This window comes from Pelodiscus sinensis, unplaced genomic scaffold (genome assembly GCF_049634645.1).
Source record: "Pelodiscus sinensis isolate JC-2024 unplaced genomic scaffold, ASM4963464v1 ctg46, whole genome shotgun sequence".
In the NCBI taxonomy this organism is placed as follows: Eukaryota; Metazoa; Chordata; order Testudines; family Trionychidae; genus Pelodiscus; species Pelodiscus sinensis.
This window is the reverse complement of record NW_027466036.1, coordinates 436661-460447: the sequence shown is the minus strand read 5'-3', so window position 1 is coordinate 460447 and position 23787 is coordinate 436661. Positions and strand designations below refer to the sequence as shown.

General features: G+C 50.9%; 1 protein-coding gene and 5 non-coding genes across 6 annotated transcripts; 1 reads left to right on the top strand and 5 right to left on the bottom strand.

Annotated features, from left to right (window-relative positions):
* Nucleotides 1-82: 82 nt before the first annotated feature.
* TRNAQ-CUG (transfer RNA glutamine (anticodon CUG)) lies at nucleotides 83-155 on the bottom strand. Its single transcript has one exon. It is a non-coding gene; the product is annotated as a tRNA-Gln (tRNA).
* Nucleotides 156-1463: 1308 nt separating this feature from the next.
* Nucleotides 1464-1679, top strand: LOC142826110 (small nucleolar RNA U3). Its single transcript, XR_012900378.1, has one exon. It is a non-coding gene; the product is annotated as a small nucleolar RNA U3 (small nucleolar RNA).
* A 921-nt stretch (nucleotides 1680-2600) lies between these two features.
* TRNAE-CUC (transfer RNA glutamic acid (anticodon CUC)) lies at nucleotides 2601-2672 on the bottom strand. The gene has a single exon. It is a non-coding gene; the product is annotated as a tRNA-Glu (tRNA).
* Nucleotides 2673-4131: 1459 nt separating this feature from the next.
* TRNAV-AAC (transfer RNA valine (anticodon AAC)) lies at nucleotides 4132-4204 on the bottom strand. Its single transcript has one exon. It is a non-coding gene; the product is annotated as a tRNA-Val (tRNA).
* Nucleotides 4205-4645: 441 nt separating this feature from the next.
* TRNAK-CUU (transfer RNA lysine (anticodon CUU)) lies at nucleotides 4646-4718 on the bottom strand. The gene has a single exon. It is a non-coding gene; the product is annotated as a tRNA-Lys (tRNA).
* Nucleotides 4719-10716: 5998 nt separating this feature from the next.
* LOC102457051 (uncharacterized) lies at nucleotides 10717-23549 on the bottom strand. Its single transcript, XM_075918535.1, has 9 exons — nucleotides 23086-23549; nucleotides 19634-19729; nucleotides 18835-19047; nucleotides 18504-18526; nucleotides 17731-17846; nucleotides 17121-17180; nucleotides 15391-15591; nucleotides 12689-12802; nucleotides 10717-12391 (listed from the first exon to the last, which is right to left on the bottom strand). The coding sequence occupies exons 1-9, from the start codon at nucleotides 23455-23457 to the stop codon at nucleotides 11274-11276; spliced, it is 2313 nt and encodes a 770-aa protein (XP_075774650.1). The 5' UTR covers nucleotides 23458-23549; the 3' UTR covers nucleotides 10717-11273.
* Nucleotides 23550-23787: the final 238 nt, after the last annotated feature.

Below are 23787 nucleotides of genomic sequence, written 5' to 3'. Positions count from 1 at the left end.
TGGCATTTCTTGGGAAACCATTTCTCATGGGGAAAAAAGCAAGCCAATGCTTCCAATCTATCCTCAGAAGGTCACAGTTTTATACCACAGGTGGGACTTGAACCCACAACCCCTGGCTTCAGAAGCCAGTGCCTTGTCCATTAGGACACTGGGGCCAGACAAGAAATAGGGAGATAGGACAGAAATTCTCTGTCCCAAAGGCGCACTCCTCACATTGGCTGGGCAGACACGTCCCTCCTCTCTACCCCAGCAGACATGTCTGCAGCCCCTGGGAGGGAGGCAGCTGGGCAGGTCGCTGCAGGGCTGAGCCCGGGCTGGCAGCAGTGCAGGCTGGTCGGGTACAGCCCTGGGAGAGCAGCTGTGGGCTCGGCTGTGGGGTGACGGGCCCGTGTGCTCTGCTGCTCACTGACGAGCTGGCTGCCCAAGTGCCCACACAGACGCTTCTTCAATCCCCACCCCCCTCAGCCACCCACCCCCAGCATCTTCCAGTACAGCCTGCCCCACCCCCCCACAGGGCTTCCACAGGGGCCTCTGTCCCAGGGGGAATGGGGAGCCCCTACCCCCGGCACCCACCCACCCTGCTGCTGTTCCCACAAGGGCAGAGGATTCACCCGACACAAGTAAGTGCCTCTGTCCCCCCTGACCCCGGCTGCTGGGTTCCCTCCTGTTTAGCTGCCTGGCCCCAGGTAAGGTCACATGAGACTGCTCATATCACCCCCTCAGCACGGAGCCCTGGGCAGCCGCCCTGCTCGCTCAGGTCTCAGGCTGGCAGGGCCTGCAGGGATACTGGGTTTGAATGACAAGGTGTTGGAGCAGCTATTAAAAGGCTTCTTCCTTGGCAGGGGCATTGTGCTTGTGGACTGGCTATTTCTTGGATGACTGGTGCTTGCACATGCAGCTGGGCTTTAGCAAAGCAGAACGATGCGAGTCGTGAGTAACCCAGTGCCTCTGGAAATGGGAGTGGAGTAAAAAGTACAATATTGTCTAAAAAATAAAATAACTTGAATAAAAATCAAAGTGCGACAAAAATAAATAACTTGAGTAAAGTACAAATACCCAAAAAAGGTCTTGAGCAGTGTGATCAAGTATTTCTACTTAGTTATTTTCCACCTCAGCCCGGCAGGCAGGGGTTCTTGGCCCCTTGCTGGTCTGCAGACTGACAGTTTGTTACCACTGACTTAGAGGAGCCCCAGGAACTGCAGTTTCAGGAAGAAACAGCAGGAGATTTTGATTGGCTGCCAGGTGCTCCACATGCTAATCAGGAGGCGTGTTTCTGTAAACAGGGACACGGAGCATATTCTAATATGCAGATTTTTAAACCTGGTGGAGTGTGTTTGAATGGGACAAGCACTTTGCTGAGATTATTTCTGTTCTTTAGTTTTCTAAGTGTTGTGTGAAAACATCCCTCATGAGGAGAAAGTGAATGCACATGAGGGTGAGTGTGTAGCAAGGAGGCTGCTGTTAAGATTGTACTTTCAGAGATCATTTCTATAGTTGGTAGTTAGAGAAATGCTGTTGAAAGTGGTTGGTCTTGCTAGCCATGAGAAGGAGTGATAGTGTTTTCTTCTGAGCATGAAGCAAGTGGATAGTGTTGCTTTGATGTAATTGTTGTCTGCTGTTGATGGTTGTTCCTTCTTTCTTGTTGGGAAGCTGAAGGAAGAGAGCACAAGCTGAATGGTTGGCTACTGTCAAAAAGTTCAAAATTAGTTTTGAAGTAGAGAGGAGGAGGGATTTCACTTCATAATCCTGTCCTGGCTTTTCTTGAGTTCCTGGTTTTACATGTGCTACTCTGGTCCTGATCCTGATGTCTGTTCTCTCACCTGCCTTTGGGTCTTTTTCCATGTGCTTCTCACACTGGACTTAGCCAGCCTCTTGGATCTGCTTCATGCCTTGTTCTTCATCTGTTCCCTAGTGGCCCTGTGGGAGGCAGAGACTAGCCGCAGCCCAGTGTTAATTATCCCTTGGGTTAGTGTCTTTCTCCCATAACTTGTAGCTAAGATATTTGTTAGTAACTGGCAGACGCTGTGGGGGCTCACCCCCGAACAGGCGCCCACAGACTCAATATTGGTGCACAAGATGAAACTCACCTGCTCCAGGAACAGGAACACTGATCAGCAGTGAGGCCCCTCCCTGGCAGCACCGAGCAGTGAGAGCTGCGTGAAGGGGGAGGCAGGACCAGGGGGAGAAGGCTCCATGACTGTGTCAGAGGGAGGCTCTGCCCTGGCCAGTGGGGAATCGTTGCCTCTCCGAGGGGCCCAGGCCTGGTGGGTCATTTCCCCAGGTTACTGAGTGGGGGCTGGAGCCAGTTCCGTGTTGTCTCCTTCAACAACCAAACTGAACCAATGGATCTTGTGCCCACCTGACACTGCGCTGGGCTAGTGCTGTGTGTGCCACGGAGCTTCCTGCAGGGCTGCCCACATGGGAGAGGGGAGGGGCAGTTTGAGTCACCAGCTCTGCCCCTTCTGAAAATGGCAAGTGCTGTCTTAGCAGTGAGGGAGAGGAGGGAAGGATCCTGAAGTAACCTCTTGGGTCACAGCTGCTGTAACATGCGATAGTGAGAAAAATGGCTAGGCAGTTGTCATGTGAAGATTAAGGCTACATTCCCTGACTGGGAATCGAACCCAGGCCACAGCAGTGAGAGTGCTGGATCCTAACCACTAGACCATCAGGGACACATGAAACATACCTCTTTGCTCACCTACACTAGCTTTTTGCCAGCCATTTTCTGTCCACATCAGGATGGGAGGGACCATTGTCCCTTGTCCAGAGGGACGAGAACAGCCAAACAGAACATCGAAGCAGCCAGACGGGGCCATGCCAGTTGCCCAACTAGCTCAGGATCCTGTCTCACAACAGCAGCCAATTTCAATCCTCAGGACAGACAGTTATTAAGTGATCCTTCCCATCTCCCATTCCCAGCTTCTAGAATACACCAGCTAGGGACACCTGCCCTGTCCATCCCAGTTAAATGCCACTGATTGACTTTTCCTGCATTAAATTATCCAGTTTTGTTTTGGGCCTTCTTGCAGATTTCACTTTTGCAACATCCTCTGGCAAGGAGTTCCACTGGGTGCAAAATGCTTCCTTTTGGTCTATTTTTAACTTGATTACTTACCAGTTTCATTCTGTCACCCTGGTTCTTTAGTAGGAGAAAAAATAATTTCTGCACCCCTGTCATCATCACATAAACCCCTGTCCCGTCGCCCCTTGCTTGCCCCATTCCCAAGAAGAAGAAGAAGTTCCATGAGCTCCTGGGAGCTGCTTACCAAAGAAGAGGCATTTCCAGCGGAGAAGATGGCCAAGCCCAATCCCCTACACAGAGCCCTAGGAAATACCAGTGGAGATTGGGAAAGCTCCCTCTCGGGCACAAAGGCAGCACTTTTCCAATGGAGCTAATTCTGCCCCACCTGCCCCCTGCCTCCAGTGTTCTGGCACTGCCTGGCCCAGGAGGGCTAGTGTCCAGCAGCTCTCTGCCCCAGTGTGGCTGGTTTTTGGGGAGAGCAACTAGGAAGTGGGGGAGGAGGTTAGGGTTCAGATTGCAGGATTCAGAGTCCTGAGCGCTGCCCTTGACACCATGGGACCTGAGCCAACCACCCCTCACTCAACTGGGCCAAACTGGTGCCCCAGGTCATTCCCACGGGGACCTGCTTTACTTGTTTTCCTTCCGACTTCTTCTCCTGGGCTGCAAGGAGCATCCCTGGGATTCCCTGGGACAGGCACAGGACTCTGCCTCCCCACAGTCGGCCCCACCCCAAAGGCTTTGGCAGAATGGAGGGGAGGGGCTCTGCTCACCCCACTGAATCCCACAGAGGTGCTGAGCTCGTGCCCTGCCCCCCTCAGCTTGGCTTCCCTCCTCTGCCCCATTCCTGCCTCATTTCCTCCTTGGGCCAGTCACACAAGGGAGACAGCGGGAAGAGCGAACCCCATACGCCAGCCTCCAAGGGCAGGGGAGGCCAAGCCACAAGCCTCCAGCCTGACCCATCTGGCTTCCCCAGGCTGGCACCAAGGGGCATTCTCAGCTGATGTCACTCCCCTATCACATGGGATTTGGGCTCATCTCAGGCACAGGCCTGGCAGCAGGAGCTGCACTTACCTGGCCACTCAGGGGAGCAGCAATAAGAGAAGACCCTGTGTTTCTGCCTGGTTTTGAACCAGGGACCTTGTGCATGTTAAACAAATGTGATGACCACTACACCACAGAAACATAACTCAATAGGGGTGGAACTTGGCTGCCTGTTCTGTTCCTGGCTCTTTCCTACACCCTGCTCTGCAGGGGAGGGGAATGCACCTTGTGAACACTCCACCTCTTGTTCTCAGGGAAGCCACTAACCCAAGCTGCCAGCTCCTCATTTCCTCACCAGCCCCTTGAGATTTGTAGCTCAAAGCTGGAGCTGCTGTGGCAGGAGGTGAAGCTACAGAAGCTGACAGGGACAATCAGCAGGCAGAGGGTTATTTTTCTCCTCCCTGGGTTGATGTGGCTAGAACCGGGGAGAAGAAAATCCTCTTCCCTTCTCCTCAGAAGATGGAAACTGCAGTTGGTTCTCCTAAAGCTGAACCCCAGGACTAGACTTTTTCTTTCTAAAACCCTGATGAAAGCTGCAAGTGAATTGTTTGCAAACTGAGAATGTGACTTGAAGAAGGGAATCACCCAGCATGGGGCTTGAACCCATGACCCTGAGATTAAGAGTCTCATGCTCTACCAACTGAGCTAGCCAGGCTGGGTGCCAAAAAGCCTTCTCACACCCCATTACAGGGTATCAGGAGCCAAGTGTTCGCCACTGCCTGACAAGTCTTTTTTTTTGCCTCCAGTGACCAAGAGTCTTGGTGCCAGCCTGGGGAAGAGAGATGAGTGAGGCCAGGAACCTATCGGAGAACCTTGTGGAATATTTGTCCAAGTTTAAGTCCATCAGAAAATGGATTTATAGGTGTTTCTGTGGCATAGTGGTTCTCACATTTGCCTAACACACAAAGGCTAGGTTTACACTGGAGGGCTCTTGCTCAAGAATGGCTGTTCTTGTGCAAGAATCCTCAGAGCATCCATACCGCCCACCTACTCTTGCGCAAGGAGATTTACAGTACGGCGTCAGAAGACAGGGCTTCTTGTGCAACAGCTACGCTCTTTTCTGACAAGTGTAAGCCCTTCCAGTTCCTGTGCTTTGACTTCCTTTTCCACAGGCTCCCCAGAGAGAATTTTGTGCCTCCTGATGGTTGTCTGACGCACCTGGAGCTCAGTCTCTGGTTCGGAGGAGCCCTGGAACTTACAACTGGCTGGAGCTTGCTGCTTCCCCTGATGTTCTCATGTGTGGTTCCAGCAGCTGCAAGACTCCAACTATTGCCCCCATGGCGCTAACAGGTGCCCACCTCTAAGCGCTCATCTAAATTGGTTTTTATGGTCCCTCTCAGTGCATTTTTCTCCTCAGCAGCACACAAGAGAGAAGCTGTTGCCTGCGGCCCTGCAAAGCAAGATGAGCTTTTCCTGCCTTCCTCAGACTGACTCGCTACTTGGCCCTATTCCTGCCTCCCTTCCTGGCCTGACCATGTGGTTGAAAGGGGCTGCGGCTGCTGCTGACAGGGAAGAAGCCAGGAGGCAAGGTGCTGGCAGCAAGAGATTCCGGCTGCCTCTTTGCCCTGGGTCTCAACGTGCCATGCTGGCCGCCAGCCACCTTGACCAAACCTCAAAGCATCTGGACTAGCCAGCCCACATCACAGTGAGTCACTAGTGTCTCTGCCAGGGAAGAGCCCTTAGCAGCTGCAGAGACATCCCTGCAGCTGCCTGCGATGCCCCCCTGAAAGGGCAACTTACGAGGTAGGTTTCTGTAGGCTGGTGAGTGCAGTTGGTTAGAGAGTGGTGCTAATAACACCAAGGTTGTGGTTTCTAACCACAGGGCTGTTTGGTTTGGTGACATGCCCTTGTTTAGCTGCTTGCTATGGACAGGGAAGCAGAAACAAGAGAAGGCTGAGAGCTTTGCAGGTAGGCCAGAGAACTGGTGGGGGGATGCTCCAGCCTGCACCGACCCAGTGGCTAAAAGGGCCTTGGCCTGGCCTGCTTTCTCCAATAGCAGGGAAACTCTTCTCTTCCCTCCATTGTTCCCAATGGGGTGACGATGTCCAAATTCCTGCTGCCACAGTGGCTATCCCAAGGCACCCTGCAGGGAGGAGGCACCCAAGCCAGAGAAAGGTTCAATATTTCCAGGTGGCCTGGACAATGTGCTTGGGACATAGTGCTGCTGCCAACTGCTTGGTTGTCTGCTTCAGTGGCCTGGCAGCTGGCCCTCCCCAACCCAAACTCACTCCTGCTACAGTTTCCGCTGATCCTGTAGCTGCTCCTGCTCCTCTGGCTTCTTCCCCTGGAGCCATTCCATGGCTGCTGAGGCACACGCCCATGAAGCAGTGGGGCCACCAGAGGCAGGCGCCAGTTCCAGCCCCATCTTTGAGCCCCACCTCTCCCTTCCTCACCTCTTCACCAGCCTCCTCCTCCCTCCCAGGTTCTTTACCCAGCCCCTCCCCACTTCTACATTCCCCACATGAAAACCACAGTTCATTCTTTCAGCAGGGAAAAGTCAAGTTTGTTTTACTGGCAGGGGGAGAGGAAAGTGGGAAGGGAGAGCAGGGGAAAGGTGGTTGGGTAGGGGGAAGAGGCACAGAGGGCAATGTAGAGGCCCTTGTGGGGATGCCCAGGGGAGACTCTCACAGGTGCCCTTGTCTGAGACTCTCCTCCAGAGCCTCTTGGAGGTACAAGCCCCCAATGGGCTCCCAGTGGCATCACGGGCACTGAGTTCTTCGGTGGCCCTAGCCAGGTAGGGCAGCTGCTGTATAGAAGAAAGTGGCCCAGGGAGGGAATACTTGAATGGTTTTGGCTTGTTCATACCAACCCGGTCAGTGGACTGTTTCGCTGCCCTTAGGGCTCTGATTTGGGACCCAGTGGAGGAAGAGGGCCTGGGTCCCGCTACCTCCAACCCAGGGGCCGACCCCTTTGCTGGCCCACGCTAAGAGTTCCCTGTCATTGGTCTTGAGCTGAGAAGGCTGTGCACTGGTGAACTAGACACTTACCTGTGGACTTGAGCCGAGAAGGCTGTGCACTTGCCAAGTAAAGACATTTCTTGCAGGACCTTAGCCTGGAAGGCTGTGTTTCTGTTGATTCAAACCCCTCACTGAGGAGCCCCAGCCTGGAGAAGGCGAGGCTTGTGTTAATCAGGGACTCTACTCATAGACCTTAGCTGAGGTGGAGATGCTTCTGTTAATTAAGGGGCTGGGTTTCAGTAATAAAAGGGCCTCTGCTGGACAATTAGAAACAGGATATTAGGATTTGTTTTTCAGGGATTCCAGGACACAGCTTGGGCTCAGCCCGACTGCGTGACAGGGTACCCACAGGGAGGGAATGTGAGACACACAATCTCTGTATTGGTACAAAAAAGTTAGCTCATGTGGCCAGAGTGAGGCTCAGGGGATTTGGATTGTGGGAAGGGACTTAGGGTTGGGGCAAAGAGTTGGAGAAGGTGTGAGGTCTGGCTCTGAGGATAGAAGTTTGCAGTGTGGAGAGCAGGGTTCCCTCTAAGGCTGAGGCCCACCCACCTCCAAAGCAGAGCCACGCAGTGCCTACTCAACTGCTCCAGGGTGGGCTGTGTGGCAGACAGTGCTTATTCTAGCGGTCCTGGACAGTGGCAGGGCCAGAGCCAGAGCCACAATGGGGGCCTGCTCCAGCCGTAGCTGTGTTGTGGGTACTACATGCGTTGACAGACTTGGCCAGAGTCTGAGCAGCAGCGGCATCACAGGCAGTGGGGGGCTCACTCCAGCAGCTACTCCAGCAGCCAAGGCCAAAGCCAAGGACCCAGAGTGGTGAGGGACTGGCTGCTCTAGAGATCGGGGCCATGTGGTAGAGGTCTGGTTCCAATTCCACTTAATTAAAGATCTCCACCTTGGGATCTCAAAAGGTAAATCTGCAGGTTATCTGAGGGATAAAATAGATGGCAGATGACTAGAGAAATGTTCTGCGCCCTGTTCATATTTAACAGCCTAAATCATGTCAAGAACAATTCTCTCTGAGCCTCAATATTCTTGTCATTTGTGAAGGCATCAATCACATCAATAGTGTTGATTGTGCCAATGATTATTTTTGTGCCTGTGGAAGTTATTTCTCTCTCACACACACGTGCACTGTGTAGAGGCAACTAAAACTTTAATGCTGTTGATTATCTTCTATTGATGCTTAAATCAATATGCAACTGATGACATATTAAAGGGACTTTTCTATGATTGACAGGTGTCTAAACCATGCAGATACTATACAAAATATAATCTATAATTAGATTATGTCCTATATACAGTGAAGTAATGTGGTCTGAAGAAAAAGAGCTGGATAGTTTTCTGGTGATATCCCTAAATTCATCTTCTGAATGTCATTAACTTGCAGCTGCTGAATGAGTTTTAGAATCAAGGAGCAGGGATGGTGCATTCATTTTTTATCCTTTACAAATTACTACACTATGGCTACGTGTAGACCGGCATGCTTTTCCGGAAATGCTTCTAATGGAAAAGTTTTCCATTAAAAGCATTTTCGGAACAGAGCGTCTAGATTGGCATGAACGCTTTTCTGCAAAAGCACTTTTTGTGGAAAAGTTTCCGTGGTCAATCTAGATGCGCTTTTCCGCAAAAAAGCCCCGATTGCCATTTTTGCGATAGCTATTTGTTTTCCGCAAAAAAGTCCCTGTCTACACTGGCCCTTTTGTGCAAAAGGGACTTTTGCCCAAACAGGAACAGCATAGTATTTCCGCAAAAAGCACTGATTTCTTACAGTAGGAAGTCAGTGCTTTTGCGGAAATTCAAGCGGCCAGTGTAGACAGCTGGCAAGTTTTTCCAGAAAAGCGGCTGATTTTCCGGAAAAACTGGCCAGTCTAGACACAGCCTATGACTAGATTAGACTGGGAGGAAAGTGCAGGGGTTGGGATGAAGGGGACACTGCAGAAGTTAGGGGCACAATGCAGGGCTGGTGGCAAAGGGTGCACAGGGTGGGGGTGCAGGAGATGGGGAGCTCATGGATGCAGGAACAGTAGAGCAAGGCTGGGTGGGAATGAGACTGGGTGCCAAGCTGGTACATTTTCAGGGTGCATGTGTGCAGGGTCTCACACCTTGTTAATTATCCTTTGGTTTAGTATATTTCTTCCATAATTTAAATTGCATGTGTGTGTGTGTAAAACTCTCAATAACTCGTGAGTGCCACATAGGCACACATCTGAACAAGCACACGGGATGTCACTCTTTGTGCACAAGAAAAAACTCACTCTACTCATGGATGGAAAATCTTAGGACTACTGGTTGAAAGCTCTAGCTGGGGCTGTGATCTTAAAGATGGAGGGGACTGACATGTAGGCCACTGAAAGGCTACATCAAGGAGAAAAGACTCCCACGAGCTCTCGCTGCCCCAGCACACATGTTACCGTGAAGGGGGAGGAGGGAGACCCACCTCTCCCTGCCATGGTAACTCTGGGCCTGGGGCCATGGGATAGCCAACTGTCCTCTGGCCACAGAAGGACTGGGCTGGGGTTGAGACCAGTGGATAGAGGTATCTCTCCCCACCAAAGCCCTATAAGCTCATATGGCATTTAATAGGCTGAGGCACAGCCACCTGGACACATAGCTTACAAGGAACTCAGGTTCTAGGTTTTTTCCCACTGTAGGTTCTCCAATGGCTAACAAGAGTTGAGCTCTGACTGAAGCTTTCCCCACAGTCAAAGCAGCTGAATAGTTCTCTCTCGTCTGTAGATTGTCTTATGTTTAACACACACGTGAACAAGGGGGAAATCGAGTACATACAGTGTACTTAGATTTCAAAAAAAGCCTTTAACAAAAGGTCCATCACAAAAGGCTCTTGTGTAAATTAAGTTATCATGGGATAACCAGGAAGATCCTTCCATGGATTGAGAAATGGTTAAAAGACAGGAAACAAAGGGTAGGAATAAATGGTAAATTTTCAGAATGGAGAGGTGTAACCAGTGGTGTTCCCCCAGAGTCAGTCCTAGAACCAATCCCATTCAACTTAATAAATGATTTAGAGAAATGGGTGAGCAGTGAGGTAGCCAAGTTTGCGGACGTTACTAAACTGTTCAAGATAGTCAAAACCAAAGCAGGCTATGAAGAACTTCAAAAAAAGATCTCACCAAACTGAGTGACTGGACAATAAAATGGCAAATGAAATGTAATGTGGATAAGTGTAAAATTATGCATATTGGAAAAAATAAACCTAAGTATACATACAATATGATGGGGGCTAATTTAGCTACAACTAATCAGGAAAGAGATCTTGGAGTTATCGTGGATAGTTCTCTGAAAATGCCCACAGTGGGCAGCGGCAGTCAAAAAACCAAATAGGATGTTAGGAATGATTAAAAATGGGACAGAAAATAAGATGAAGAATATCTTACTGCCCGTATATAAATCTACAGCATGCTCCTATCCTGAATACTGGGTAGAGATGTGGTCTCCTCACCTCAAAAAAGATATTTTGGCATTAAAATAGTTCAGAAAAGAGCAACTAAAATGATTAGAGGTTTGGAATGGGTCCCATATGAGGAGAGGCTAAAGAGACTGAGACTTTTCAGTTCAGAAAGAAGGGACTGAGGGGGATATGACAGAGGTATATAAAATCATGAGTGGTGGGGAGGGTGAATAAAGAAAAACTATTTACTTGTTCCCAGAATATAAGAACTAGAGGACACCAAATGAAATTAATGGGTAGCAGGTTTAAAACTAATAATAGAAAGTTCTTCACACAGTACACAGTCAACTTGTGGTACTCCTTGCCAGAGAAGGCTGTGAAGGCTAGGACTGTAACAGGGGTTAAAAAAGAGCTACATAAAATCATGGAGATTAGGTCCATAAAAGGGTATTAGCGAGGGGGTAAGGTATGGTGCCCCTCGCCTCTGTTTGTCAAAGGCTGGAGAAGGATGGCAGGAGACAAAATTGCTTGATCATCATCTTCAGTCCACTGCCTCTGGGGCACCTGGTACTGGCCACTGTTGGAAGACAGGATACTACGCTAGATGGACCTTTGGTCTGACCCAGTATGGCCATTCTTATGTTAAAGTCTGACCTGTGTTTGAAGCCTTGTCTGCAATCAAAGCTGTTATGAGGCGACTCTCTTGTATGTTTTTATGAGGCGACTCTCTAGTATGTTTTATCTCATAGTTAGTAAGGCAGGAGCACCGACAATGCAGTCAGAGCAGGTAAAGGGTAGCTCTCACGTGTGGGTTCTCCTATGTCTAATAAGGTGTGAACGTCTACTGAAGCTTTTCCCCACAGTCAGAGCAATTGAAAGGTTTTTCCCCTGTGTGGGTCCTCCGATGGGTAACAAGCACTGAACTTGTACTGAAACTTTTCTCGCAGTCAGAGCAAGGGAAAGGTTTCTCTCCTGTGTGGGTTGTTCTATGTCTAACAAGCTGTGACTTCTGACGGAAGCATCTCCCGCAGTCGAAGCAATTGAAAGGTTTCTCTCCTGTGTGAGTTCTATGGAGAACAAGATTTGACCTCTTCCTGAAGCTTTTCCCACAGTCAGAGCAATTGAAAGGTTTCTCTCCTGTGTGGGTTCTCCTATGTCTAACAAGGTGTGACTTCTCATTGAAGCTTTTCCCGCAGTCAAAGCAATTGAAAGGTTTCTCCCCTGTGTGGCTCCTCCTATGTCTTACAAGGTGTTCGCTTCTACTGAAGCTTTTCCCACACTCAGAGCAATTGAAAGGTTTGTCTCCTGAGTGGGTCTTCCTATGGTTAACAAGGTGTGAATTCTGTCGGAAGCTTTTCCCACAGTCAGAGCAGTTGAAGGGTTTCTCCCCTGTATGGGCTCTCCTATGTGTAACAAGGTGTGAGCTCCTCAGAAAGCTTTTCCCACAGTCAGAGCAATTGAAAGGTTTGTCTCCTGTGTGGGTCCTCCTATGTCTTACAAGGTGATCGCTTCTACTGAAGCTTTTCCCACAGTCAGAGCAGTTATGGCGTGTCTCTCTTATATGTAGTATCTGATGGTTCGTAAAGTGCAAGTGCTGACTGAAGCTTTTCCCAGAGTCAGAGCACTTGAAGGGCTTCTCTCCTGTATGGGCTCTTTGATGTTCAATAGGAGTTTCACAGTCACTACAAGTGCAGGGTGACTGTTGATAGGGGATTTTCTGTTGAATGGTTTCTGTGTTTCTTTTCTCCCCTCGGCTCCTGTGACTGGATTTATCTTGTCCCCCTCCTGGATGATTTCCATGCTGCCTTTCTGGGCTATGCTGACTCTCACAAGTCTCTCCCTGCTCACGTATCTGGGAAACATGCCCTTCAGGTCTTCCCAGTAACATCCCACATGGAGACACTTGCTCCAATCCCTCCTGCTGCACAAGATCATAGTTCTCAGTCAGCATCCCATCACCTGTTGGGATAGAGAAATAATCCAGACAGGAGTTATTGTCTATGATGAGCTGAAAGAAAACTCTAAAAGAGGAATAGAAAAGGGGGGGACACGCTCAAATAATGATTGAATTATCATGAGATGAGTTCACCCTCCTTCTTCACAACTCTTCCACAGAAGAGAAAACCCAGCCTTTCCTCATCCACCATGCTCTGGCTCAAGTTGAAGACAGGCTAAAGAATCAGACAGACTTCATGAAAACACACACCTAACACCTGCTATAAGTTGGTTTCTGAGGCAATTTAACTGATTGCTCACCTGTGTGGATGCCACTGATGATCTCCCCTTCCTCACAGCTCTGGTGATCTGGGACCTGCATCTCCTCCTCTCGCTCCACCCAGGAGATCACATGAACTTCAGAGAGTGGAAATCCTGTTTGGAGAGCAATTAATCGAGTGCTGATCTTGTTCATTAAGGTCTCTGCCATTACTGGTTCCAGAGTCAGGATCTGAGTCACCCATCCAGAGAGGCTCCTTTCCAAGAGCCCAGAACACACACACACACACACACACACCTGCAGTAAAGGCGCATCCCCTCCCCCCACCTTGAGAATGGCCCAGCTCTTTCCCCAGGGGAGCAGAGCACTCTGCTGCACTCTCTAGGGTACAACTCAGTCCCCCTCAAAGCCCATTCCATCCCCCTCATCCCCAGTATCTCAGGGCAGGACAGGAACACACTGCTCACAAGGGGAGCTCTAGGGAGGGCTGGCATGTCTGACACCAAGGCTCCCAGACAGGGCTCAGACTATAGCGGCCACATGCCAGGTCATTAGGACTTGGGAGAAGAAGGACTAGCTCTAGCTCCCCAAGGCTCTGTCCACAAAGCTCCTGGCTGGTGGGCTGGGCTCCCCCTGCTCTTTGGCTCAGAAGTTCTACTTGGCCCAGAAAGAGGCAGAGGAAGTTGTCTGAGCAGCTAAGTGAATCCTTGGCAGGCTGCTTCAGGCCCTGCCTATGCTCCCGACTACCTGTGTCTGGGTGGGCCTTGCTAGCTACCTACAACAGTTGCCTTTCCCGCAGCTGCCCAGGGTGGCGCTGGGCTTCTCCAGCGACCAGCCAGGGTGGAGCTGGGCCGTGCTGCTTCTCTGATGCTTGTGGCTGTTACTCAGCTCCCCGTCTGTAGCCTCGGTTCTATTCTGCCAGCAGCAGCCTTTGTGTGGTTTCCCAGTCTGCCTCTTCTAGTGAGCCTGGCCTTTGATTTGGGGCCGCTCCAAGGAGGCACAGAATCTACCACATTTGCACCTTGTGAGCGCCTTCCCCTCAGCTTTGCCTCCACCCCTTCTCGGACCTGCATTTAGTGTTCGGAAGAGCCACAATAGAGATCATTGTGCTACCACTGTCACACAATCGCAAGAAAGCTTGTGCGAAGTGTGCTGTGTGACGAGTCAATGGGAAAATTCTGATCTGATGACTAGGATTATCTTGTTTATGTCCATTATTTTGGAACTAAAACAAGCCAGGCTTTGGCAGAATGGTGGAGCACTGCTATCAACTAACCAAGAAATCACATTCCTGAGCAGGAGGAAGGCAATCAACTCAACACTCTCTGCAGGAACTGCAAACACACAGTCCTAACAGATAGCTCACTGACCCTTGTGCACAAGAGCGGGATGAGGGGATAATGGATATGCATGTTTTGTTCAAACAAAGAGGCAGAAGGCCAAGTGGGGTAGCAACACATGGAACGCAACATGCATTTTATTTTGGTCAATATGAGAGGAGAAGCCACAGGAGGGGCATGTTGATACTGGCTGAGGGGCAGTGTTCTAGCTGCTGACTGAGCTGGTACCATTATTGGGTAGGGACAAGTCTCACTATACTTGTGCCTGAGGTGCTGGGACACTAGCACCCTGCTCCTTTCACAATAAACCTGGCCGAGTGCCTTAGCCTCCGAATGGAGCCTGGGTCTTTCTTAGCGGCAACCCTGTGGTGTGCTGCATGGATAAGCTTCACGTTCTGCCAGTGCCGCTGGCATCAAGGCTCCAGAAGCCCTGAACAGCCATATCAACGCTCTATGGTGCTAGTAGCAACTCCTATGGCACTGCAGTCACTGCAGGAAACAAAATTATCAATCACAGCAGCACCTGGGAACTCTGGTTTAAATCAGGACCACAGTGCTCATATGGAGCTAAGCATCACCCCTCTTTAGTGTAAGTATCCTGCCCAGCCCTGAGAAACAGGGACACTCTATAAAAGCTAGTAAAGAGAGCTGACCGCACACAGAGAGTCTAAGGGACTTGATCAAGGTCACACAGGAGGACTTTGACAGGCAGAAAACTGAACACAGGTCTCCTGAGCATGAACCCAGACATTCACACAGGAAGAAAAAGTTCCTACCTGATGATATAAAAATACAAGACAGGTGACATGATTTATCTCCGCTGCACAGAGAGACAAGTGAGCCCCAGAGAGAATGAAGCTGAACTTTTGAAAGGAGACCCAGCCTGTGCCTGAAATGTATCGAGAGCTCTGCTCACGTTTCTCTACTACAGAGCTACCTCGGACAAAATACTCACAGAGCGTGAACTGCCTCATCCACCCTCCCTCAGCGCCAGCATCCAGCCCCTCTCACTGACAAGTACCAGCATGTCACAGAGATTAGCTACAGGCAGGGAAGGACTCTGGCAACCGCACTTTCCTTCCAGTGCCTGCGCACACTGCCACAAGGGGACCCTGCAGCCACTAACAGCAGACAGACGCAGACCCAGACCTCTGGTACCTGCTGTTCCTGCCTGAGCCCTTCCACTCACACCTCTGGTCAAAGCACAAGATGGGCAAGATAGGGGGGAAGTGGAATGAGACCTGAACCTGCTTTCCCTGGGAGGGAGAACGGAGGGGACAGTCTTTCACACAAGAGCCAGGATTACTGGGGCAGATACTCCTGACATTGGAGGCAGAGGCAATGAATAACCCTGAACCAAACCCCACCCAGCTGCTGTTACCCAAAGGGACAGGAATCCTTACTCAGCCAGTTCACAGCCTCATAATTCTCCTGCATCACATCCCTGTAGAGGGCTCTCTGGCCTGGGTCCAGAAGAGCCCATTCCTCCTCAGAGAAACACACAGCCACCTCCTCGAAGCTCACAGGCTCCGCCATGGCCATCTCCTGTCCCTGGCTCTGCAGGCCGGGGGCTGAGCTGGAGACAAACATGGGTGTTCTGCAGCCTGGCAGGGGGAGAAGAGGGAGACATTTCAAAAGGGGCTTTAATCCTTTCCATATCCCCATTCTGCCCAGACTCTGCCATTGTGGGCAAAAGTTTTAGTCTAGATATGCCATAAACAGCACACAGGAGTTAGATCCCAAATCCATATTTATTTCTGTCTGTACCTGGCGTGGTTACAACATTACTGCCTCTGCAACAATGGGATTTAGTTCTCAGCACCCAGTGTTTCTTATAACAAGCCACATATTCATCTGCTTGAATATGGACATAGGGTTTCAAATACAACAGTCTACATTTAGCCTTAGTCTTCATTCATGGATTTGCAGCACAAACTTTGCTCTCTCATCTGACAGAGACGTTATAAACCCTTTCCACAACACAGAGTCAGTGAAGGTAACACCACCATTCAGATGCTTATTATTAAACACGTGTGCTGAGTGTTTCCAGGGTGAGATCTTAAAATTCATGAATTAATGGGATCAGAAGATATCCTCAGTCATGCAGTCTGACCCCCTCAGTGGCACAAGCCATTACACGTAGTCCAGTTACCCAGGCACAAAGCTCTGTTTTCCCACAGTGTATTTTCTAGAAAGTCCCCCAGTAACTTGAAGACATCAAGAGATGGAGAATCCACCAGTTCTTTGTTCATTTGTGGACAAATAAGGGACTGTGGGTTTCTGACCAGTGAGAGCTCTTGCATATATAGCTGCAGGAGGAGGACAGAGTTTGGGTATGCAGAGTGCGGGACAGGAGTGGGGAGCAGAGATTAGGAGGGGAAGGGAGAGGTTGGGGTGGCAGAGGCAAGCTCTGGACAGGAGACTTATCTGAGTGACTCCTGGCCAGAGGCCAAGCACCTCAGGAAGGCAGGGAGCCTGCCCAACCCTCTCACAGGCTGCAGGGCCATGTGGGTGTGTGAATAATTATGACCCAGAGGGAAGGGGGCACGGTGCTTTGTTTCTGTCCAGAAACTGGCCAATGAGATTGTCCTAGGGGTGGAAGCAGCACCTGAAGCCTTCCCTCCTCCCCTCCAGGCTCACAGTAGCTTTCTGAGTGACTTGAGATGGGGAGTGGCATCTGTGGGCTGGATCCAATGGTTTGGTAGGGTGGATCCGACCCATGGGCTGTATTTTACCCAGGCCTGCACTAGACTTAACAGCCCTTGGGGATCCAGCAGTTTCTTGCCTTGAACGAACTGATATAGTGGAAGCAAGGCAGCTCACAGACTATTTATTGCTGGAAATCAACCCCATATTGAAACTGACTGAGCAGTGTAATCTGAGCTTGAAGGTGCTGTCCATTGTGTGCTTTAACTTCACCCATTTAGCATCATACCTCATAGATCACTGTTTCTCAAAGTGTTTGCAGGTCTCCATGCAGCGCCCCTGGGGCTTCTCACAGATCAGTGGGTGAGGTATAGGGCTGTGTGCACCATGGTCGCTGGGTTTGGTTGGTAACTTCAATGACAATCCCATGAAGATGTTTTCACTGGAATTTTCTCATCATTTAAAGAATCTCCACCTGCAAACTCACCTTGTCTGAAAGCTCCCAAGGATTTTCCTCTTGCTCTCTCCAGTGCAGAGGGTAGAGTGTCTGGTGGGGGAAGGGATAAGAGAGGTGAGATTCCAGGCTCTCCTATTTATAACAATGTCCCACTCTGAACTCTGCATTTCAATTGTATCAGAGACCAGACAGACACACACTCAGGAATTGAGTATGAAAGTCTGAAACTTTCATTCTCTCTCTCACTCGGGCACCTCCCAGCAATGGAACCAACATCCCCGCAACCTGTCCCAGAAGAGAAGCTGTAAGTGAGATTTACTCTTCCCTCCTCACACTCTCCCACTTGGTTTCTCATTCACTTACTGCTTCTTATCATAACCTGGAGCCGTGGTAGCGGAACACGTGGCCATCACAGTAACTTTAGCCATTTTGATCTCTGAATGGGAGGTTCAGAGTTTGCAAACCCCTGGCTATCTGCAAGCAGTTGGGTCTGTTCGCTCAGTGTCTCTAAGGAGAGCAGTGTGATGGGACTGTCATTCTCCATGTGGGAATTGAGGCAGGGGAAGGTTGGCTTCATAGGCCAGATTCAGTGGTCTCAGATACTTGAACTACTTTCCCCTCCGCCATCCCTTCTAGGTACCTTTGAACTCCCTCAGAGTCTCCGACAGAGCAATCGTTTTCTGGGAGAAACCTCTGACTTGTTCTTCTAGTTCAAGAGAAATCTCTTCCGGAACCTGGAACTGCCTCGTCTCACACCTGGACAGAAACAATTCAATGTGATTGTATTTCATTTACTGCTGATAAGTTCTGGCTAGTGAGTCTCAGCTCTAACAGGCCTGGAGTCATAATTCCTCCAATTTTCCCAGCAACACAGTCCATGGCCATGCAACCTTCTCCTGAAAGGTCCCATTACTGTTCTTCACTTCTGTCCTGGGGAGACTAGCTGGGGGACAAAAGGGGAATTGAGTCTTCATGACCAACTCACTCCTTGGCCTCTAGGCATTGAGGGACAGGAGGTTCCCAGGTGAAAGGCTGAAGGAATCTGTCTAGTAGGGACTAGACTGAGACACCAGCTCCTTCCACACAGGTCTCCGAACAGCCCTCAGGTGGGACAGACTCTTGGTCCTTGCTGCCCTGGGCTGAATGTGCCCAGTGCACAGCAGTGACAGGCCCATGTTCCACCCCACAGTACACAGGGAGGTGACAGCTCCAGGAAACACTTGAAGTCAGACTGTACCCTGAATGGGGAATTCCAGAGTCTGCTGTGTGAGGGTGAGACCCGCAGAATTAAATGAGTCAGAGATATTCATCTCTAACATCTGCCTCTTAGCACCCTGTGGAGATGTGGTGCTAACATCAGCTCCAAGCTCTTTCCCTGAGCTGTGCAGTGTGAGGGGAGTGAGAGCCACGTACCTACTCAGGGTGCTCCTGACGTCCTAGAAAAAAGACAGAGAAAAGACTCTCAGCCCCATTGGACACACACAGGGGACCTCAGGGACAGGATTTTGCAAACATGGGAAGAGAGTCCCTGCTCTGACCCCAGGAACATGGATCCCCTGAGCAAATGGGGCTTTACGATCTCTAGTAGCTCTGTGCCTGTAACTTTACAAAGCATGGCAGTTACTCACATGGCAGCAATGCACATGGAGTTATACCAAGATCTAATGGCTGGACCTCAGCACTTGTGATTCAGGAGCCTCCCTTCCCTGTGTGGGGAGCTGGGACGTTTCTCCCTCAGTCTCACCTGCAGGAATTCACTCGCTGGCTTCTGACACTTCCCCTTGCTGAGATGGGAAATCTGGGCAGAGAGTTTCCCGACCGTGTCAGTCTGGAGCCTCTCAATCGCCTCGTCCAGCTTCTCTAGCTGGGCCAGCAGGAGTCGCTCTTGTTCCTCCAGGAACTGCCGCAGCTGCTGAAACTCGGCCACAATCATCTGCCTCTCGGCTTGGGTCCATTTCTGTATGGAAACAGGGAAAGGGTTGGTCAAGGGCATGAATGGAGCCCAGGGCCCTTTCAGGGAGAGCTGAGTGCGAAGCAGGGAGAATTTCTTGGAAAACCCTAAAATGTGTGACATTTGACTGTACTTTGTGGTTAGTAGGCAGAGGTGGCTCTCCCAGCATCTCCTTTGGGCCCTGTGTCCCTCTGAAAGGGATGTTCCCATGTCTGTCATGGGCAGCATCTTTTGATATTCATGGGCTCTGGAAATTCAGACCCTGAGCAGCACGAGGCAAGACTCAGCACTAGCCTGACAGAGATACCCAGGAAGGAAAAAGGAGAAACATGTTAATACACCAAGTGAGCAGACAACCCTTTAGGGGGACACTCAGCTCCCTTGAGGAGGATTTCTGGGAAAGCTACAAAGGCTGGACATTAACTCATGCGCTGACATGGATGCTCAGGGCCTGTCTACACATGGATCTCACCCTGCAATCCACAATCCAGGAGAAACACAAACAAGCCCAATGTCACCAAGGCCACACGAGTCTGCCTCCTAACAGTCCTCCCACTGCCAGTCCCTGCTGTTTCAAACCACAGGCACCTACCAGATACTCCTGGCGTGTCCCTTCTGCTGTTGTTTTCCTTCCTAGCACCTTTTCTCTCTCTTCCCTCAGAGTCTTCAAATGGGCCTCCAATTTTTCCTGAAGAAACAGAGATAAGCACAGGGGCAAACCCCATCAGATGTCGGGAGCCCATTTGTCTGCCTTTAAGAGAGTCCAAGTTTTGTGGAGCTCTGCCCCTCTTCGGCAGGGACTCTGCCCTGGACATGGTTGTGTCCATAGAAAAAGACACAAGAAGAGACTGAGGATGCAGCAGGACACCTACAAGGGTGGGGGAAGGATCAGTGGTGGCACCTTTATAAAGAATGAAGCAGGTGGGGATTAGGGAGGTAAAAATGCTTAACAATACTAATTATGTAACTGATCACAATTTTATCAGAGACAGGAGTTTTTTAACCTGCTGACAGGTAGGGCTGGTAGCGGAAATGGGCTCTCCTGGGCCGGGGATCTCTCGCAAGGTCTGCCGGGGGTGGCCACAAGGACAGCTGGCTGATGGGAACTCCCAGCAGCTGCAGACTGATGTTAGCTGCCAGAGGGAACCAGGCACTGCTGGGGCAGTGGGGAGTTTAACCAGTAACTGGCACCGATAAGCATTAGCTCTTCAGTTAACCAGTTTGAACTCTTGCTACAATCCAGTTGACTCCTAGTTGTGTCTGGCATGGACCTGCACTTCCTGAAGTCCTGCTATGGGTGGAGTGAAGGCGCTCGGGGCCCCGCACAGCATGCAGCCCAGCAACCTCATCTAGTGTCAGTGGCTGCATTGAAGTTTAACCCCTCACGGAGCACCTCAGAAGTTCAGTATCCCTATTAGAAACCTTCACTCCCTGCTGGACCTAGGGCTTTATCAAGGCATCTTTTCCTCCTAAAGGGCCACACTTCATCACTGTTCAGTGATGCTGAGGGGCAGGGAGCAGTGTAGGTCTAACAGGGTACGGGGCTAAACTCTATCCCTGACATGCTTGGCGACTATGAACGACTAGGTGCTGCCCCACCTTCCATTCCCACAGTTTGTCTAACTGGACTGTGACCTGCTCAGAGAAGGGATTTTCCCTTGCTGGATGTTCTGCAGGTCCCTGCTGCCATTGCGGATCTATAAGGCAAATGACAGATTGTTCTTCCAATCATTAACAGCTTGTAACCTCCTCTTCTCCAATCCCAAGGCAGCTCGCTGACAGAGTGGCTTGTACCTCCTGCGATCTAAACCTCTCCGAGAGTATGTCTACACTACAAATTTAATTTGAACTAACAGCTGTTAGTTCGAATTAACTTTCATAGGTGCTAGACAGGCAAACCGCTAGTTCGAACTTAATTCGAACCAGCGGAGCGCTTAATTCGAACTAGGTAAACCTCATTCTACGAGGATTAACGCCTAGTTCGAATTAAGGGCTGTGTAGCCACTTAATTCGAACTAGTGGGAGGCTAGCCCTTCCCAGCTTGCCCTGGTGGCCACTCTGGGCACCACCAGGGAAACTCATCTGCCCCCCTCCCGGCCCCGGAGCCCTTAAAGGGGCACGGTCTGGCTACGGTGCCCATGCCAGGTGCAAGCCTCCCAGCACCCAGCCAGCAGACCCTGCACCTGGCATGGCATGAGCCAGCCACCCACTGCCACCCAGCCCTCCGCCTCTTCCCGGGACCAGGCTGTCGGCTCCCAGGAGTCTGCCCAGGGCCACAAAAGGTGGGCGCCCGCCTGGTCTAGTGCGGAGATTGTGGACTTCATCCAGGTTTGGGGGGAGGAGTCCAACGTCCACGACCTCCGCACTAGGCACAGGAAAGTGGCCATCTAGGGCAGGACAGCTGCCAGCCTGGCCACCTAGGAGCAGGTTTGCATGAAAATCAAGGTGGTCCAGTGAGACCCGACCCTGAGCTTAGAACATAAGAATGGCTGTACTGGGTCAGACCAAAGGTCCATCTAGCTCAGTACCCTGTCTGCCGACAGCGGCCAACACTAGGTACCCTGGAAGGGATGGACCCAAGACAATGACCAAGCCATTTGTCTCATGCCATCCATCTCCAGCCTTCCACAAACAGAGGCCAGGGACACCATTTCTATCCCCTGGCTAATACCACTCCATGGACCTAATCTCCATGACTTTATCTAACTTCTCCTTAAACTCAGTTATAGTTCTAGCCTGCGGCAAGGAGTTCCACAGGTTGACTACTTGCTTTGTGAAGAAGAATGGTCTGTTATTAGTTTGAAGCCTGCTACCCATTCATTTCATTTGGTGTCCTCTAGGCCTTCTATTATAGGAACTAATGCAGAACTTTTCTTTATGCACCCTCTCCACACTACTCATGCTTTTATAGATCTCTATCATATCCCCCCTCAGTCTTCTCTTTTCTAAGCTGAAAAGTCCCAGTCTTTTTAGCCTCTCTTCGCATGGGACCTGTTCCAAACCCCTGATCATTTTAGTTGCCCTTTTCTGAACCCTTTCCAAGGCCAAAATCTCTTTTCTGGGATGAGATCACATCTGTATTCCCCTCCTCCTTGTTTCCCTGGCTTCCCCCTTCCAGCTCCCTCCTCCCCTCTCCCACTCTCTCTCTTCCCCTCTCCCACCTCCTTTTCCCAGTCTCCCCCAGTTTTGTTAAATAAAGAGAGTTTCTATTTTTGACCACACGTGTCCTTTATTTTGTACATCAGGAAGAGGGGCTAGGGACGGGTAAGTGGAAGGATGTGAGGGAGGAATGGGGTATGAGCCCCCGATAGGAGGACTGGGGTGGCTCTGCGGGCTCCTCGGGATGGAAACTCTCCTGTAGCTCCCCGATTGACCCCCCCGGATAGCAGCCTGCGGCAAGTGCAGCTGGGCTGATGGCCGAGTGCTGTGATGTGCCGAGTGTGGGCACTCAGGGCACTCCAAGCCAGGACTGCATTGCTGTCCCTCATCGAGGTAGACAAGCAAGCGGGGAACCCTGAACTGTCTGTCCGGGGTGGGGTTCGGGTCCCTTGAAGCACAGCCCTCGGCTAGCCTGAGGAAGCAGTTCCATACTCTTAAGTCCTAACCTGATGCCCTGCCGGCACTGCTTCCGGCCAGCCTTAACTTTGGTTCAGGGTCCACTCAATGTGGACATACTAGTCTGAATTAGCAAAATGCTAATTCGAACTAGTTTTTAGATGCACTAGTTCGAATTAGCTTAGTTCAAATTAACTAATTCGAATTAAGTTAGTTCGAATTAGTGCTGTAGTGTAGACATACCCTGATTGTTAACACCGTCCCCTGTGCAAACACCCCCACTGTCACCAGTGAGGGCTGGGTTTCAGGATTCAGAGCCTCAGAGAAACATTTCCCACATCAGGTATCTTACGTAAGTTGCCACAAAGCCAGAACATTTACTTTTTACAGCATCTCTTGTAGGCTTTACAGAGCTGTGTCACAACTGTGCCTGGTAACTGTCAGTGACATAACACTGTAATTAAAACACACTGGACAGTAACTCTGTACCTTGTAGTCCTGGGCAGCTTCCTGTTTGGGCACCACCATGTGAGCCTGGGATCTGTCAGACACCACACAGATGGGAGTTTGATCCTCTTCACAGAACAGCTTCAGAGCCTCTTGGTGCTCCCCGCACACCCCGTCCCATCTTGCTCTCTGTGCTGCCTGGAAACTCAGCGGCTTGGCTAGTTCCACCACGTTTGCCAGCTGCCGGTTGGGCCGGAGGGGTCCCTGCTGCTCAGTGTCTCTGCCCTGAGGGCTGAGGGGGGCCTGGCAGGAATTGTGCCCACACTGCAGAGTGACAGGGGCTGTGAAATCCTCCAGGCAGACGGGACGCGGCGCTTCCTCCCGGACACCTTCCACGGGGCTCTCTGCAGCCATGGCTGCCGCTGGGCTGGGGACCGGGGCCGTGTCACTGTCCTGAGCTCGGCAGTGGGGGGGCAGGTCCGGGGGGGGGGGCTGAGGCACCAGCACTGAGGATACAAAAAAAAATCAAAAATAAAAACCAAAAAAGTCCCCCAAAGCTTCGCTCACCCCCCCCCCGGGCCCCTCAGCCCCCTGCCCCAGCCAGCCCCTCCCCACCCTGTGTTTAAATCCCCCCCCGCACACTCTGCAGCCCCCCTCACAGCCCCGCCCCGCCCCCCGCAGACACCCCGAGCATCAGGGAGCCCGGGGGGGGGGGGGCACGCGCGGGTTGAGTGTTTGTGACGC